At 40.7% G+C, this 14,972-nt stretch overlaps 1 protein-coding gene across 1 annotated transcript in view; it reads right to left on the bottom strand.

Annotated features, from left to right (window-relative positions):
• Positions 1–14,972, bottom strand: part of EFHC2 (EF-hand domain containing 2) — a 54,397-nt gene that overhangs the window by 28,508 nt on the left and 10,917 nt on the right. The window contains exon 4 of the mRNA XM_081858587.1: positions 6,682–6,905. Within this exon, the coding sequence (XP_081714713.1) occupies positions 6,682–6,905 (224 nt within the window). The remainder of the gene's footprint in view (positions 1–6,681; positions 6,906–14,972) is intronic.

Here is a 14,972-nt window from a genome sequence, read left to right as displayed (position 1 = left end):
TTTTTAGCTATGTAATTACCTGTGGAAGGGGTAAAAGGTATGGCTTTTTTTCTTCCTGAAGTTTTTCCTCCCCATATAAAGCAATACTAAACAATAAACTAAAATGTGCAGTCCTTATTAATCAACTGAGGGTTGTTTCTGTTCTCAAAGGGGACCTGTCAGTATTCCTTAAAATTATTAACTTAACTTGTTAGACCAGGGAGGGCATGAAATGGAGATGGCAGAGAGAAGGACAAAGGAGAGTCAGGAGTGGTGGGTGGATGGGTTGGGGAAAAAACCATGTGAAGAAGAAACTGTTCATGTCCAGAGCTGGAACATCCTAGTGATGAGACAAAACAGCCTATGGGAAGTCCATGTGGTGCCCTCCAGAAGCTGTGGACTACAACTCCCATCAGCCTCAGCCAGCATGGTCAACACCAGGGATGAGAATTGTAATCCAAAACACCTGAAGGTTACCACATTGCCTACCCCTGCCCTAGGCATTGTACGAGTAGCATCAGAATAAGCTTGTGTACTTTCAGACGGCTGAACTTTTACCTTCAAATTACACTGAAATAAACCTGGGTGAATTGGGGGCAGAGGAAAGGAAGAATGAAGGAAGCACAAAGCAAAGAGAACCTTCTAATTTCTTCAGAACACTTACTGCTGATATTGTGACATCACAGAAGCAAAATGCAGAAGGGGCAAGAGGGAGACTGGGAAAGGAGTCGAGGAGGAAGCAGGGATCCAAGATAAGAAGGGATGGGAAAGGAGATCTTTTTGCCTCCCTATCAGCACACGGGTCCCAGCCACTGGTTAATCTGCCTTGATGTTGAAAACTCGAAAAGTAATCATCATAAAACATTAAAAACTAATGCAACAGCTGTGAGGAAAGAGAGAATTTAGTTTAGTTGGGAAGGACGTAAGTGGTAGGAGAGCTGTGGATATAGCAGGCTAATAGCCAAAGCAGTGTAGTAAATAAGAGCTCTGGACTTTGGCCAGGAGGAGCTGAACTGAAATCTTTTTGCTCAGCCATGAAACTTAGTGGGTGGCCTTGGACAAGTCACTATCTCTCTGTCCATTGCACAAAGTTGTCGTGAAGCGAAAGTGGGACAAATTCCAGGTAAACCAGCCTATGCTCCTTGAAGGAAAGATGGAATAAAAGCATGATGCAAGTAATAACCTAGAAGATGTCAGTACTCTGAGGAAAGTTTCTCACAGGGCCTGGGGACCTGAAAGTACATGCTGCTGCTAAAGGGAATGAGTATACAGAGTGCAGGGACTTTGAATTTCACAGACAGACAATAAATCATTATACCTTGTATTAAAGATGACCATAACAAACCAATATTGCTGTTGTTAAACAGATATTTCACAAGATACAAAGAGATGAAGACATAAAAAGTAACAATATGGTAGGTGTTCACTTGGTGGAGGGGGGGAACAACCCATAAAGAAGGTGAATCTAGGGTGCCACCATTGAGAAGGCCCTTTCCCTCACTTCATTTGGTGGGGACACACAGAGCAAGTTTCCCATTATATGGGGTTTATGGATTGCTTGTGTTTATTTCATTGCTCATTGCTACATGTACATCTCCACTTTTCCCTTCAAGATGGCATGCATGGTTTTCACCCCCACCCCATTTCATCCTCCCAACAACTCTGTGAGGTAGTTTAGGCTGAGAGATGATCACTGGGACAAGTTCACCCAGTGAGCATCATGGTGAAATGGGGATTTGAATCTGAGCCTCCAAGTTCCTAGACTAACACTCTAAACACCACACCACATCAGTGTTATTGACTACTACTATGCTTTTCATGTCTTTCTTCTGTGTCTAATTTTTATGTTGTCTTTCGAGGGGCGATTGTTCTTTGTAACTTGCCTGTTTTATTGATAACAGCTTTAAGTTTAGTTTTCAAGAAAAGTAGAGTGTAAATGCCAACACACAGAGCTAAAAGATACTACAGACGCCACTCACTTATCAGTGAAATATACTGTTGAAGGAGTTATATTCTACAGTGCATTATTATAACAACAGAGAGATGAACAATTCTCTAAATCTGCCATGGACTGACGCAGCAGTCCTCCTGGAGAATAGATCACAGTTAGATTTGCCCGATTTAGCTGGGCTTAAGATATACATTCCCAGTCAGTTATTTTACATGCCAGCTAAAACACCAAGTATGGTAAATAAATAACAATGGCAATATAAATAGAAATATAGCTTCCCCAGCAGTTGTTATATGCAGTTCAACTAAAAACAGTTCCATCACAATTCCTTTTAGAGACAGAGGAATGGATAAGGGAGGAAGATTAACAATGCAATTCCATACATGTCTACTAATAACTACCTACATGTCTTACTCAGAAGTAAACAGACATACAGGAGATTGCACTGTAATCCAATTAAGGCAATATAAAGCTATGCTCTGTGGCTTATTGTCATCAATTTGCAGTGCAAAATATTTTTATTTATTTATCAAAATTTGCAGTTCGCAAAGGACAAAGAATCACCACCCTCTTCCTACAGTTTTTGATTCCTTTTGCCTCATGTCATCCTGCAAAAGAACTGTAATGCTGGCATAAGACAGGACAAACAATACCACAGAAAGTGACTTTGAATGCATCTAAACGTTACTAGTATCAATATGCTTAAACTAGTATCACAATAAAATTTGCCATTCAGAAGGTTGCCATTCAAAAGTTAGATTGTTGTCATCCCAAAATATATTACAAATTGGAACTATAATAATTCTGCATGTTCATGCTCATATTTTAGACTACAGCTAGGTTTCTGACAAACGACACTGAAGGTCATCAGTAAAATGTAGAAGGCAGGTTAAGCTTGGCCAAGATATGACAGATCAGGAGATTTATTCTACTTAATCTCTCTCTGGAGTATTTATTTATCACTATGTTTCTCTCCCAGGCTTTAAAACAAACTTGCTATGAATACATTACACCCTCATTCAGCAAAACAAAATGTCTACCAAAACATTCAGTGGGATCAGCAGGAAAACAATTGAATTGGAATTGTACTACAAGGGATATATAGATGGACAAAGCAAAAGTTTCATATACTGGGGGCTTTTTTGCATTTTTTATTTATTTTAGAAACCTGAAGGCCTACACTCAGCATCAATTGCATCAGTAAGTAAAATCTAGCTCACATCTTCATAACAACTTTACACTGCCTTTCTGGTTTTTGCACCCTAGAACCTAGGTATGCTTTTCCCGCAACACTCAATGACTATCTGCTTTTCCTGGCGGATGCTACCCTGATTTTCAACATTCCATGACTTAATCTGTCTACTCAGGAATAAGAATATATGAGAATATTCTCTGACATCACAGCTACTCAACCTTTGGTGACAAGAGAGTTGCAGAAACAGTAGGAAAAATTCTAGCTGCTTCTTGCCCGCGTCTCTACAACCCATTTCCCCACAATTATTTCCTTAGCTCTCTGCTTCTATATGTACCTCTTCATAAATTGTTCAATTTTCCCAACCATGTGTTATCTAGCTGTTACCAAAGAATCTCTTTCCCTCTTCCTCTCAACAATATCTCACTTCCCATTACTTCAGCTCTGTAGTCTGAACTTTCTCCTCTTCCAATCTCCTCTTTCCTCCACTCCATTATCTCTTACTACTCTTCCCTTGAGACCCATTTCCTATGTCCCTCTTCACCCTTTTCATCATCATTGTTCTTCCTTTGCTTGCTAAATTCCTTTTTATTTCCCCTTCAGGCTCCATCTTTAGTCCCATACTCCAATCCACCGCTTTATTTTCCAACGTCTTTCCCTAGTTTTCCCTCAGGTACAAGAAACTTAGGTATCCTTTCCCTCAGTTTCGCAGGCCCTCTGGTTGCTTTACTGGTATCCTGCAAGATAAACTAGCACTTTTGTGAAATGAGTGGTTTTCAGCCATAACATGGGACCTTTCCTCATCTCTCCTTTTTTCGTATTGTGCTTATCAGCCCATTCTTCCTTCAGCTACTTGACTTGCACCTTTATTCTCACTCACCTCCCTAGATTTCTTATTCATCAATCCCTACTCTATTCCATGTGAACAGAATACAACAATTCCTATCCCTGGGAACTGGATGGGATCTTTCAGCAACCTCATTTCCTTGGAGTCCCCATTACTGCAACCCCCTTTTGCTTCCATCCGTCTTTCCCTTAGGTTTCTGCTTCTAAGGCCAGGGGTCGCCTACTAGGTCCTCATCCCTTTACCCACTCTGCCACTGGACCGCCTTTCAGTTCCCTACCTCCTGTGTCTCCTCCTTATTCAATGTCCCCTCCTTAGCCTCATTGCCTACCCAGAGCTCCAGTCTCTTAGCCCCACCATCCTGCCAACAGCCCATCATTTCTCCAGCACTTAAGGCCAATGAATCCAGATCTTATGAGCCCACATTAAATCTCCATCAGTTCAACCATATGGGTTACTATCATCTAATGACTGTTTATCTGACAAGGCTACCCTTGCCATATAATGGTATTATAGACAAGCAGGCATTAGACATCAGTAAACATTCAAGATTTTTTTTTATTTTTAGAATTCATCTCTACTTGAAAGAGAGCACATCCCTGTGTCTGCTCTCCTTCTTTTCTGCAAATGGTATTTATGCGAACATGAGATAGGGTACCTATATGTCAACTAGTCACATTTATTACTGAATTAATCAAGATTTTCAGCTCAAATAGCACTGATCTGTATACATAACCAGTTCTGCAAAGGCTCTGGGGAGCTTAAATAATAAACTGCAAAAACCTTTTTGATCATCGGTTGAAAGGTCTCAAAAAGATGGGGAATAGGGTCTGTGTGTGTGTGCCTTTGACCAGAGCAATAAATTGATTAAAGTAACAAATCACATTGCTTTTTCAGGGAGCTTTGGGTTTACAGTTCATTAAACACCATTTTGGATGTCAAATTCATAGCAGGGAATATGGTATATACATTTTAAATAAATAAATTCAAAGAAAAACAATTTCACATAACATGTACTGTACAAGATTGTGAAGCTCAACTCAGAAGGAAGCCTCATTGTGTTCAATGGAGTTTATTCCCAGGTACGTACACAGAGCTGGTGTTAAAAAATAATTATAAGCATTTTCTTTTCTACTTTTACAGTTTTCACTAATCTGCTGTTCAATATTTATTTACATATGACAGCAGTATGCTATATAAATGCACCGGATTTAACAATAGCCACTAATGTCTACCGATTACAGTAGTATGCTATGCACAAAGCAAAATGAAAGAAGGAAACCAGATTTTAACAGTCTTATTCATCACCGGATGGATTGAAAACACTGGATTTTACATCAATGGTAAATATAACACTATGCAAACACAAATTGTGTGCTATTTTGCATCCATCATCTGCTCTCCATTATGAAGAGAACAGAATTCAAGTCAAGAAATAGGCTCAACAGTTTTAGGCTGAAATCTTATGCACAGTTATCTGGGATCAGCAGTGGCCTGTGTGATGGGGCAGAGCCTTCTCAGCACAAGCATCGCTACAGCTTGCCTAGATGATGCTGAGGCCAGGGCTGCATAGATGCACTGGTAGACTCCATTCAGTGGCTCACTCAACTCCACTGCCATCCTACCCCATCCCAGTACCAAACAGTAGCAGTGGCGATGGTGTCAGGAGGATGGCTCTGCAGCTCTGCCCCACCATAGTACTTCCTGCTTCCTGGGAGGCATAAGCTCCATTGAATACAATGGATCTAACATCTGAATAAATATGCATGGGATTGTGCAGTTATTACATTATGTGGCCTGTTCAGATAAACTTTTTACCTTAACCGGCACATTCTGGATTTGTTTTTTTTTCTTAAAATAAAATAAATTCACAATGTTAACAACTCTGCATTTGAAATCCCCTGGTGTCAGGGACTGGGCAGAGGAGGAATGATGGAGACCACCTCCCCATCCTGACCCTCCCAAGGAGGAGGGAGAGAATATAGATTTACAACAGGGGTTTGAGGGAAGTACAGTGGTACCTCGAGTTACAAACACCTCAGGTTACAAACGCTTCAGGTTACAAACTCCGCTAACCTGGAAGAGTTACCTCGAGTTGAGAACTTTGCCCCAGGATGAGAACGGCAGCAAGAGCCCCCATTAGTGAAAGCATGCCTCTAGTTAAGAATAGTTTCAGGTTAAGAACGGATCTCCAGAAAGAATTAAGTCCGTAACTAGAGGTACCACTGTAGCAGCTCAGAGGCAGATGAGGGGGAAAGCTGGGAAATCATGGGAGAGCCAGAAAAATACCCAGCTGACATGCTGTCATTAGAAAGCATTCCAGACTCCCCATCTCCCAGAACTTGGCAAGCCTTAAAAGTAGGAAAGCAAAGAGCTCAAAGACAGAGGGCATGTAGCAGCACCCGTAGAGGAGATGATGAGAATGATGAATGAGGAAGTAGGAGAGACTGGGTAGAGATTCACTCAGGACAACAATATTATCCAAGAGACTGGGTTCTATAGCCTCTCTCTGTAAAGATTGAAATAAAAAAGTATGGTAAGGTAAGAAACTTTTCCTTGTCTTTATACTTTCCTGGGCAACCAGCCGGGAGCCACTGACAGCATCCTGTCACCTGTACGAGAAGGGGTTTTATCATAAGCATGCTATAAAAAAACATTCCGATTATTTGGGCAATGCAACCAAGCATGTACTTAACCAGCACTGCTAGAGCTAACCTTCTGACGTTCTTTGGTATAGGGATCATCTGGACACTTTACTGGACAGTTCAATCTGACTCCCATTTTCCTCAAAAAGTTTTTGGTGAATTGATCACAGTCTATAATCCTATATCTTCGACCATAAAAGATTAGCTCTGTATCGATGTTGAAATTATCTACAGTATAGAACTGATCTTCATTAGGAGGCGGAAGTGGAACCCGATGACGCCGAAGAATTGTTCCTGTATTGAAGAGGAAATGCAGTTAATATCATATATTCCAACCTCTAACATTACACTAAAGTTACTTGATATGGAAAATACTGTTACTGATATGAAAAATTGAGACCCCCCAAAAGAATCATAATAATAATTCTAAAAGCAGAAAACAAAACAGTTTTTTAAAAATCATAAAGTTATAGCACATTAAAGAGATAAGAAAAAATTATATTCTCTTAATACTTGTATTCCAACATATTATAAATATGTACTTTTACTGAAATCTATCAGTCTGCATTCCTAAAAATTGAACTGTGAACCAAAAGCTAACAGTAGTCACAGCCAAATAAAAGAAATTAATTCTAACTCCCAAAATCACCGGACCAGTTTATACATTTGACAGAATCAATTGCTGAATCTCTTTTAGGCTTCATCAGAAAATTCAAACAGTATCACATATTTGAATACTTCTCCATCTTAAAAAAAGAAAAAACATACAAAATTAACATATCAGAGGATTTAGCCTAGGTTCATTATTAACATGCTGTTTTTCTTTGTGCGGCGTGTTTCTTTTACATTCTCTGTAGCTGCTCCTGGTCAGTGAAACTCCCTGCCTCAAGAGACTCATCTGGCCCCACCTCCTATGGCATTCTATCGCCAAGTTAATAAGTTTTCATTTAGGCAACCATTTGGTTTGCCTTCTGCCAGAGTGCTTAATCTGCCTGATGTACAGTGGTGCTGTGCTATGCTTTTAGTTTAGCTTGTAAAGGTATAGTTTGATTTTAAACTGCATTTAAACTGAATTTTTCATATAGTATTGTGAGCTGCCTTTAAAGAGTAGAAAGGCATGTTATAAATCCAATAACTGAATACACACATAGATAATATGCAACCACCCACATCCAACTAGAAGTGGTTTTACAGCTTGATATTTGAATAACTGCAAGCCCTGAAAAAGTGGCCCTATGTCTGAAATATTAGCATTGCAGTGAGTGGGGAGGAGATTCAGGACAGTGGCAGAGAAGAGAGTCAACATGGGGAATAAGTCATCGTAACGATTATGAAAGTTATAATTTTTAAAGAGTATTTAGGAGCATTTATTTATTTATTTGGCCTCCAACAACAGACAGCATATTTAAAAACCACAAACATAAATACATTACAGTACTACTGACACATTCCTACAAAAACACATGCCAATTCAGAAAAAATATACAAGGCAATCCCACTCTGTAAAAGCCGCTGGAAGCTTTCGCAGCATACTGACTGCAACATCATTATCACAGTCCATCAAAAACCACAGGGGAAAATGTGATTTTTTTTTTTAATTTGGCACCAAAAATATGTCAGCCAAGGTGCTGGGTGGACTTTGCTGGGAAGAGCATTCTACAGATGAGGAGCTTAACTGAAAAGGCCCTCTCGCTTGTCAGGGAGAACTATCCATTAAGTTTTTCTATAAACCTCCAACACTTAAAATTGATAATAATATCAAAACAAAGCTTTCATGGTCTTTGCCAAGGAGACAAAGGTTTTGGAATAATGAGAAAATATGCAGAACACAATGAATAATCACAAAGGTGGCAGAGCAACTTTTAAACTGCTTGCAGGGGAAAAGCCAACAGGAGCTGAGGAGGGTGTGGTTTAGAAAGAAGATGGAAAACTTTACGATAGTTTAAATGGCGGAGGGATAGAACTAGGCATTCAGATTACAGGGCATGTGTTAGCAATTCAGAGAGGCCAAAGCTCAATAGCCTAAAACACAAGCACAGAAGACATTTGGAGAGATATACTATATGTAAGTGTATATATGCTAATGCTAGAAGCCTCCAAGCCAAGACGGATGAACTGGAATGCTTGGTCTTAGAATACAGTTTTTATAGAGTGGTGGAACGAAGAGAATGGTGGGACATCTTGTCTGTGGATACAAACTTACAAACCCTACAGGAAGAGGACATACAGGCAATAAGTGTTGTTCTGTACATCAAAAGACAATATAGAGTCCAACAAGCTAAAACTCCCCAAAGGGGAAGAATCCTCCATAAAATCACTGTGGTTGGTGATGCAGCCCCCCAAGATTAGTTTAGTCCAGGTAGTGTGCTATCACCCCTTGACCAAAATGCTCAGAGTGATATTGAGATGGAGAATGAAATCAGGGAGGCATCCAAAAGAGGAAATGCTGCAGTAACAGGTGACTTCAATTACCCTCACATAGATTGGGTACGTGTGTGTTCCAGTCAGGACAGAGTGGTAAATATTCTAGAGACACTACATGACTGTGCCTTAGAACAGTTCGTCATGGGGCAGACACTATACAAGATATTTGATAGCATTTATTGGTGAATTCCACACTTCTTTGTTTCTTTTACATGTGCTTGGAAAAAGGATTTTGGGACGCTAGACTTAGTGATTGTTGGATCAATTCATCAAGCTCTGATGGATGATTTAGAAGACTGGATCCGGCATCACTTTCGCTGCCTGTGTGTGCCAGTATCCATACTCAGCAGAGTTACATCTCAATGCAGCTCCTTCCTTGGAAGTGTCTTCAGGGTTGAAGTAGGCAATAAACACTCATGGACACCAGAAAGATTCAGTCAAGTATAGAAGGTTTACTTCACAGGCATAAAAGTGTATTGGTAGCAAATATATACAGGCATTCACCACTGCCGTGGTCAAGGCATGCTTAGAGTCCAACAAAAGTCCAAGACTCTCTTTCTGTTTCTCTCACCGCAAGGCGCAAGCAAGAGACTCACAACAAGTTACACAGAATCATTGTTATCAGCATTTCCTATCACACTGCACCTATCCAAAGAACAGTTCCCACAGAAACTGTCCTTGCACAGACAAAACAATCTCAGCCTTCTGCTGCTTCTTGAAACTTCTTCTGTTTCTGGAACAAATGATTCTCACAGAGAGAGAGAGAATATCAACACCCCCTCTCATTTTTACAGAAACAATAGGGACCATGACCATGTAAGGAGTACTTACACATCACACACTGCAAAACCCCAACATTTTAACCAATTCAGCATGTCTCTGAAAAACTAAGATTTGGTTACACACCAGCAGCAATCAGTTTGCTTCCTGGATGTCCACCACACCGAGGAATCGCCAAACTGAAACACCATACTCGACACTGACTCCCAGTCAGGCAGGCAGGACTAGTCACTTTATACAAAGCACGTCAGCTCCTCAGGTCTTGAAGATGACCACTTAAGACAGTAACTACAAATAACAAAAACATGTTCCAGCCCCCTCCAGACTACTACAGTGCAAGTACTTACAAATCCTACTCAGGACCCTAACAGAGTAAATTAATCTGGTCTACTCTATTGAAAAATATACAACAAACTTCCAGTACCAGAATGATACAGCTCAAAATCCAATGGCTCTGAGCTATCCGCCTCAGTCTTGACACCACTGGCTGTACACACAGTTGCCAGTCAGACTTCCTGACACTGACAACTTGGAACAGCTACCTGGCTCCAAAGAACCTCAGAGACACCTCCAAAGACACCTGTTCACAGCCCATGGTCAAAGAATAATGAAAACACTTGCGCAACCTTTTCAGAGCTACTTTTCCTGTTACTTTAGAATTGCTAGCTTCTCTGCCATACCACCACTTCCTATTGAGGCAAACATAGAAACTTGTGATACACAGAACACCATCTTTCCATCTCTTTCTCTCTGACTTTCCTCCTCCCTTCACGTTTGGGAGAAAATAGACTCTGCCTTTTGGGAAAAGAGCTGAACACCTCTTGGCTTCTTCACTAGCCTAAGAAGAATGATCACAGAGAAAATTGCTCCCCTTCTGGGAATTCTCCTCCCAGAATACCGAGTCCACTCTGGCACAGAGCAAGAACCCCCTCTGTAAATAACAGACATCACTCCCTATGTTCCTGGAGATTTAACAGCTATGGGCACTATACTCAAACTCGACTGCACAGCTTGCACACTTGCATCCCATACTGCTCCAGAGGGATACAAAACACTCCTGCTTTCAACTCTGCAGGAAACTGACTTCAGGCTAACCAGCATTACTAGACTGCTGTTGGAGCAAACCAGCTACCATCTACACAGCATCTGTGAAACTCACTGCCACTAGACTATAAACACCACCACGTAGGCAAAACCACTGACCAACTAGTTATGCAAAGCACAAGTCGGTTCTTCCTGAATTCACTTCAGGAAATGGGAAACACTAAGCATCCAGCTTAAGCCCAGAAAACACAGCTTGTACAAGCTTACCCCACCTGTTGGGTACTTGGCACAGCCTTTAAACAAACATTGTCAACCACCGACAACATCACCATCTAATCAAACTGCAGTACCCCTCAGGGCAATACCTCTCCCCTCTGGGAGTTGGAGTGGCACCTGCTCCTTGCTGAGTAGAGTGTGGATGACGACACCAGCTCTTTACCATGGTCTGAAACTGAAACCATTTGAGCTGTTACCTGGAACTAGCCAGTCCCGAAACGTCTGGTAGCTGAATCTGGCCCAATTCCAGCCAGTCCTCATTAGAGTGAGATTGATGCCCTGTCGAAGGCCTTACACATCTCCTCCCTAGATGCAGACACAGACTAAAACAAGCAAACTTCCAGCTTGTGAGCCTGAGGGGAAATCAACCCCCCTCTTCTGCTTCTGCCTATCGCACACCAAAATAAAACTCAGCCTGAGCTAGTTATTCGAGGCAACTCTGCATTTCAAAGCAGAAAAACAGATAGATAGCCCTGCCAAACTCGACTCAGCGATATCAGACACCACTTTTCAGTTATGAACTCCTGAAGTTTTGTCCTCTATTTTGAGAGAACATAAGCAAAATATATTTAAACAGTACACATTATATACACAATTAAAACAGGAGAAACTTCAGCAAAAAAAAACCTCTCCTCTCCCACTCACAGCTTGCAGACTGTATCTGAGCTCTGCATCTGAGACGGTGAGATTTATTGCAAACTTTACTCCCCCCTCTGAACCAGGGGAAAACCAATTAACATTTTACATCTTACCTTGTGTAAATCAGAAACTATGAAACTATGAATTATGTTCTGAATATCACCATATCAATAGAATTCACACCTGAATTCACATCTGAAATTCAAAGGTATCCCAAGATCTTTACAACTGACAGACTTAGTATTGTGAGATCGTAAAATATAAAAACAAGAAAACTTAATCTAGTACAAAATGCTGTCTTTCTACTGTGTCTCAATCAACATGATTAAAATCAGTCTGCTGTTTCTCAGAGAAATGCATACATCTGATTGCAGACTGTGAGGTCTTTCAACTATCAATTTCATGATATCATAATTCTTGTCTTATGACTGGGTACACTATGGTTCCATCTCTACTACTCCATTTAACACTGCTGGGGTGTTGCAAGTCTGCAATCATCTAGAAGGGGAATTCGAGTGATATTAAAACCTGAAGTGGCCAGCCACATAGCAAAGAAAGGAGAAAATGCCTTCTGCTAAAAAGGAATGGATGAAGGAAGCGCTTTCTGAGTATTCTTTTAAACTATTTTTAACATTTAGTAGCAGAATGCTGTTCTACACTTCTACACTCTGCATCACATTTTTCCAAGAACTGCTTTGCAACAAAGGAGCCAGGATAAGCAAAGGGTATCATTCTGGCTCTTCTGGCTCGAGAGAAGAGCAGGGAACTCAACACAACTCAGACCCAATTGTTTTGTGATGTCCTTGCAGCAAGACTGCAAATCAATACTTTCCCTTTGGATGAACAAATTTTTAAGAAGGTACACAGTGCAGTGTGGTGCTTTGTGTAACCTATAAATTTCTGAAGCAGATGTTCTTCCTCCAAATTTAGCTAAACACCAATTAAAATCACTGGTGTTCTGGCTAGTTTTCCCTATGTTTACTTGGAACTAAGTCCCATGGATTATATAATAACTGTCTAGTAAGCAATACTGTCTTCTTACCATCCCACTGTACCTCCGTTCTCAAATAAGCAATAGTACACATGTGGGGATGTCTCCCTTGGCACTGGATGGATTTCTCCTTGCCTGGTATGTTTGACTCATGCTCCTTCAAGCCGTTTTTACAGCCCATTCCTATGCATGTCTATGCGCAAGTAAGTCCTACTGTATTCAGCAGTGCCCAAAGAGACCATGGCTGCACAGGATCACAGGAATACATTAAGTGGCAAAACTCTTTATTAAAAGGTAACGGGAAGACCGTTACAGAACAGGTAGCAGTATTGCAAAGAGAAATGCTGGAGCATTACCAAGCATGCAATCAACAAGCCACTCCTCCCACAAGGTACCTCAACAGTGCTCTTGCACAGGATGGGCTAAAGCAGCAATCATGCTCATCATCAGAAAAATCAACAAAAATCAGAAAAGAATGAGAAAAGAATTCAGAAAGTAATAGCAATGGCACTGCCTGGACTCTCCACAATAACTGAATGAATAAAGGACTGCAGTTCTAGAGCAACCTACAGCTGCCACTATATATACACGGATGGATGAACCAGTTAGTAAATCAAAACGAAGTACTTATTATGGTAGGCTGTCCAACAAACAAGGTACAAAATATGAAATAGGAAAATATAAAACCACAGCCTTAATGGAACCAATTCTTAATGGTGGCTCTTACAAGGATAAACCCTTAAAACATAATTAAAAAAAAAAATACTCATGCATTTCTTCTCTGTTAAACTGCATACACTTGAATCTGCAAGGAAATATACTGGTGCTAATAGACAAAGATGGAGAGGGGCAATGTTTTGACCCAGAAACATGATGTTAATAGAGACGTGACTGATTACTATACAGTACTGACAGCAGGTCAAACAGGGAAAATGCTGGTGTATAATATGCAGCAGATGAACAAAACTCTGGGCTCCATAAACAATTTCATCCATAAGCAAAATCTGAGCATTAGGGACAACCTTACTTTTAATGCTTGTTATACACATCAAGTCTGCATCTTTTCACAATTCTTCCAGTAATTATTTCATTACATCTGTATCTCCTCCAGCAATTTTCAGTGCTCTCAGTGCCAAATTAGGCAAAAAGTTACAACACTAAACTCTTAACCCACTACACCACAAACACAGTTTTCAATCTGTGGTTTTAGATACATCCTGACAATAAACTGCAGAACATTCTGCAGAGAACATCTAGCTCAAGGTCAGTGGAGGCTATATTCCCTACCTAAATTCACTGAGTAGTTCCTAAAGAGTGGAACAACAATTTCTTTGAGAACATGTTTCCTGTTCACCCAACAGCCTGTATGCCCTATCGCCCTCTTCCAGCTAGGATAACCAGACCATGAGTATACACAGTGCCAAGTTTCTAAAGTATTTGGGAACATCCGATGCCTTGAGACAATCAGTGATTCATTGAAGCTGGAGGATGGGACCGAGGCCTTATGTGCCTGACTGCACTTTCCTTTCCTGTCCAGCTGGCCTTGGGGAAGCCCGCCAGCAGGCAGCGTCTTTCTCCTGTTCCACTGGCTGACCTTGGAGAACTTGGCCAGCCCCTTCTGAGCTCTGCTCTGGATTGTGGGCTCTGGACTACACCAGAAACTAACGTTAACCCTAAGGGATAGATATAACCCTTCCATATCAGAAAACATTAGCCAGCCAGTGTTCAGTTAACAAGAATAAACAGTATATGTATGCAAAAATTTCTCCATTCAGTCAAATCCCTGAACACAGATGCTTTCTTATTACCGCTATGTTATGCATTCTGTCTTTGGGAAGGTAATAGAGATTTGAATTTATCTTTCAAGGTGATCATTCTCACCTTCAGTCCAAAATCTTGCATCGTCAGGTGTTTTGAACTAGTATTTGAAGCTTTCATTCTGCCCGGTGGTTTAGTCCTGATCAAGGTTACACACATTTCTGTCCCACATTGACTTTACAGTTTGAACTAGTTTACTTCATTTGCTTGTTTTATTTTTTGCCTAAATGTTTCCTACGAAAACAGAGAGAGGCTGAAGGTGACATCTCTCTCACCTAGAGTTGATGCCAAATCATACCACAAGGGGCCATATTCATCTCAATCCCTACACTAGTGGAAGCCAGAACAAGGATTCCCATTAGTGTGACAAAAATTCACCCCTCCTCCCA

This window comes from Podarcis erhardii (assembly GCF_964252035.2).
Source record: "Podarcis erhardii genome assembly, chromosome: 4".
Lineage (NCBI taxonomy): Eukaryota > Metazoa > Chordata > Lepidosauria > Squamata > Lacertidae > Podarcis > Podarcis erhardii.
The sequence above is the reverse complement of the archived record's forward strand: the minus strand, read 5'-3'. Positions and strand labels throughout refer to the sequence as shown.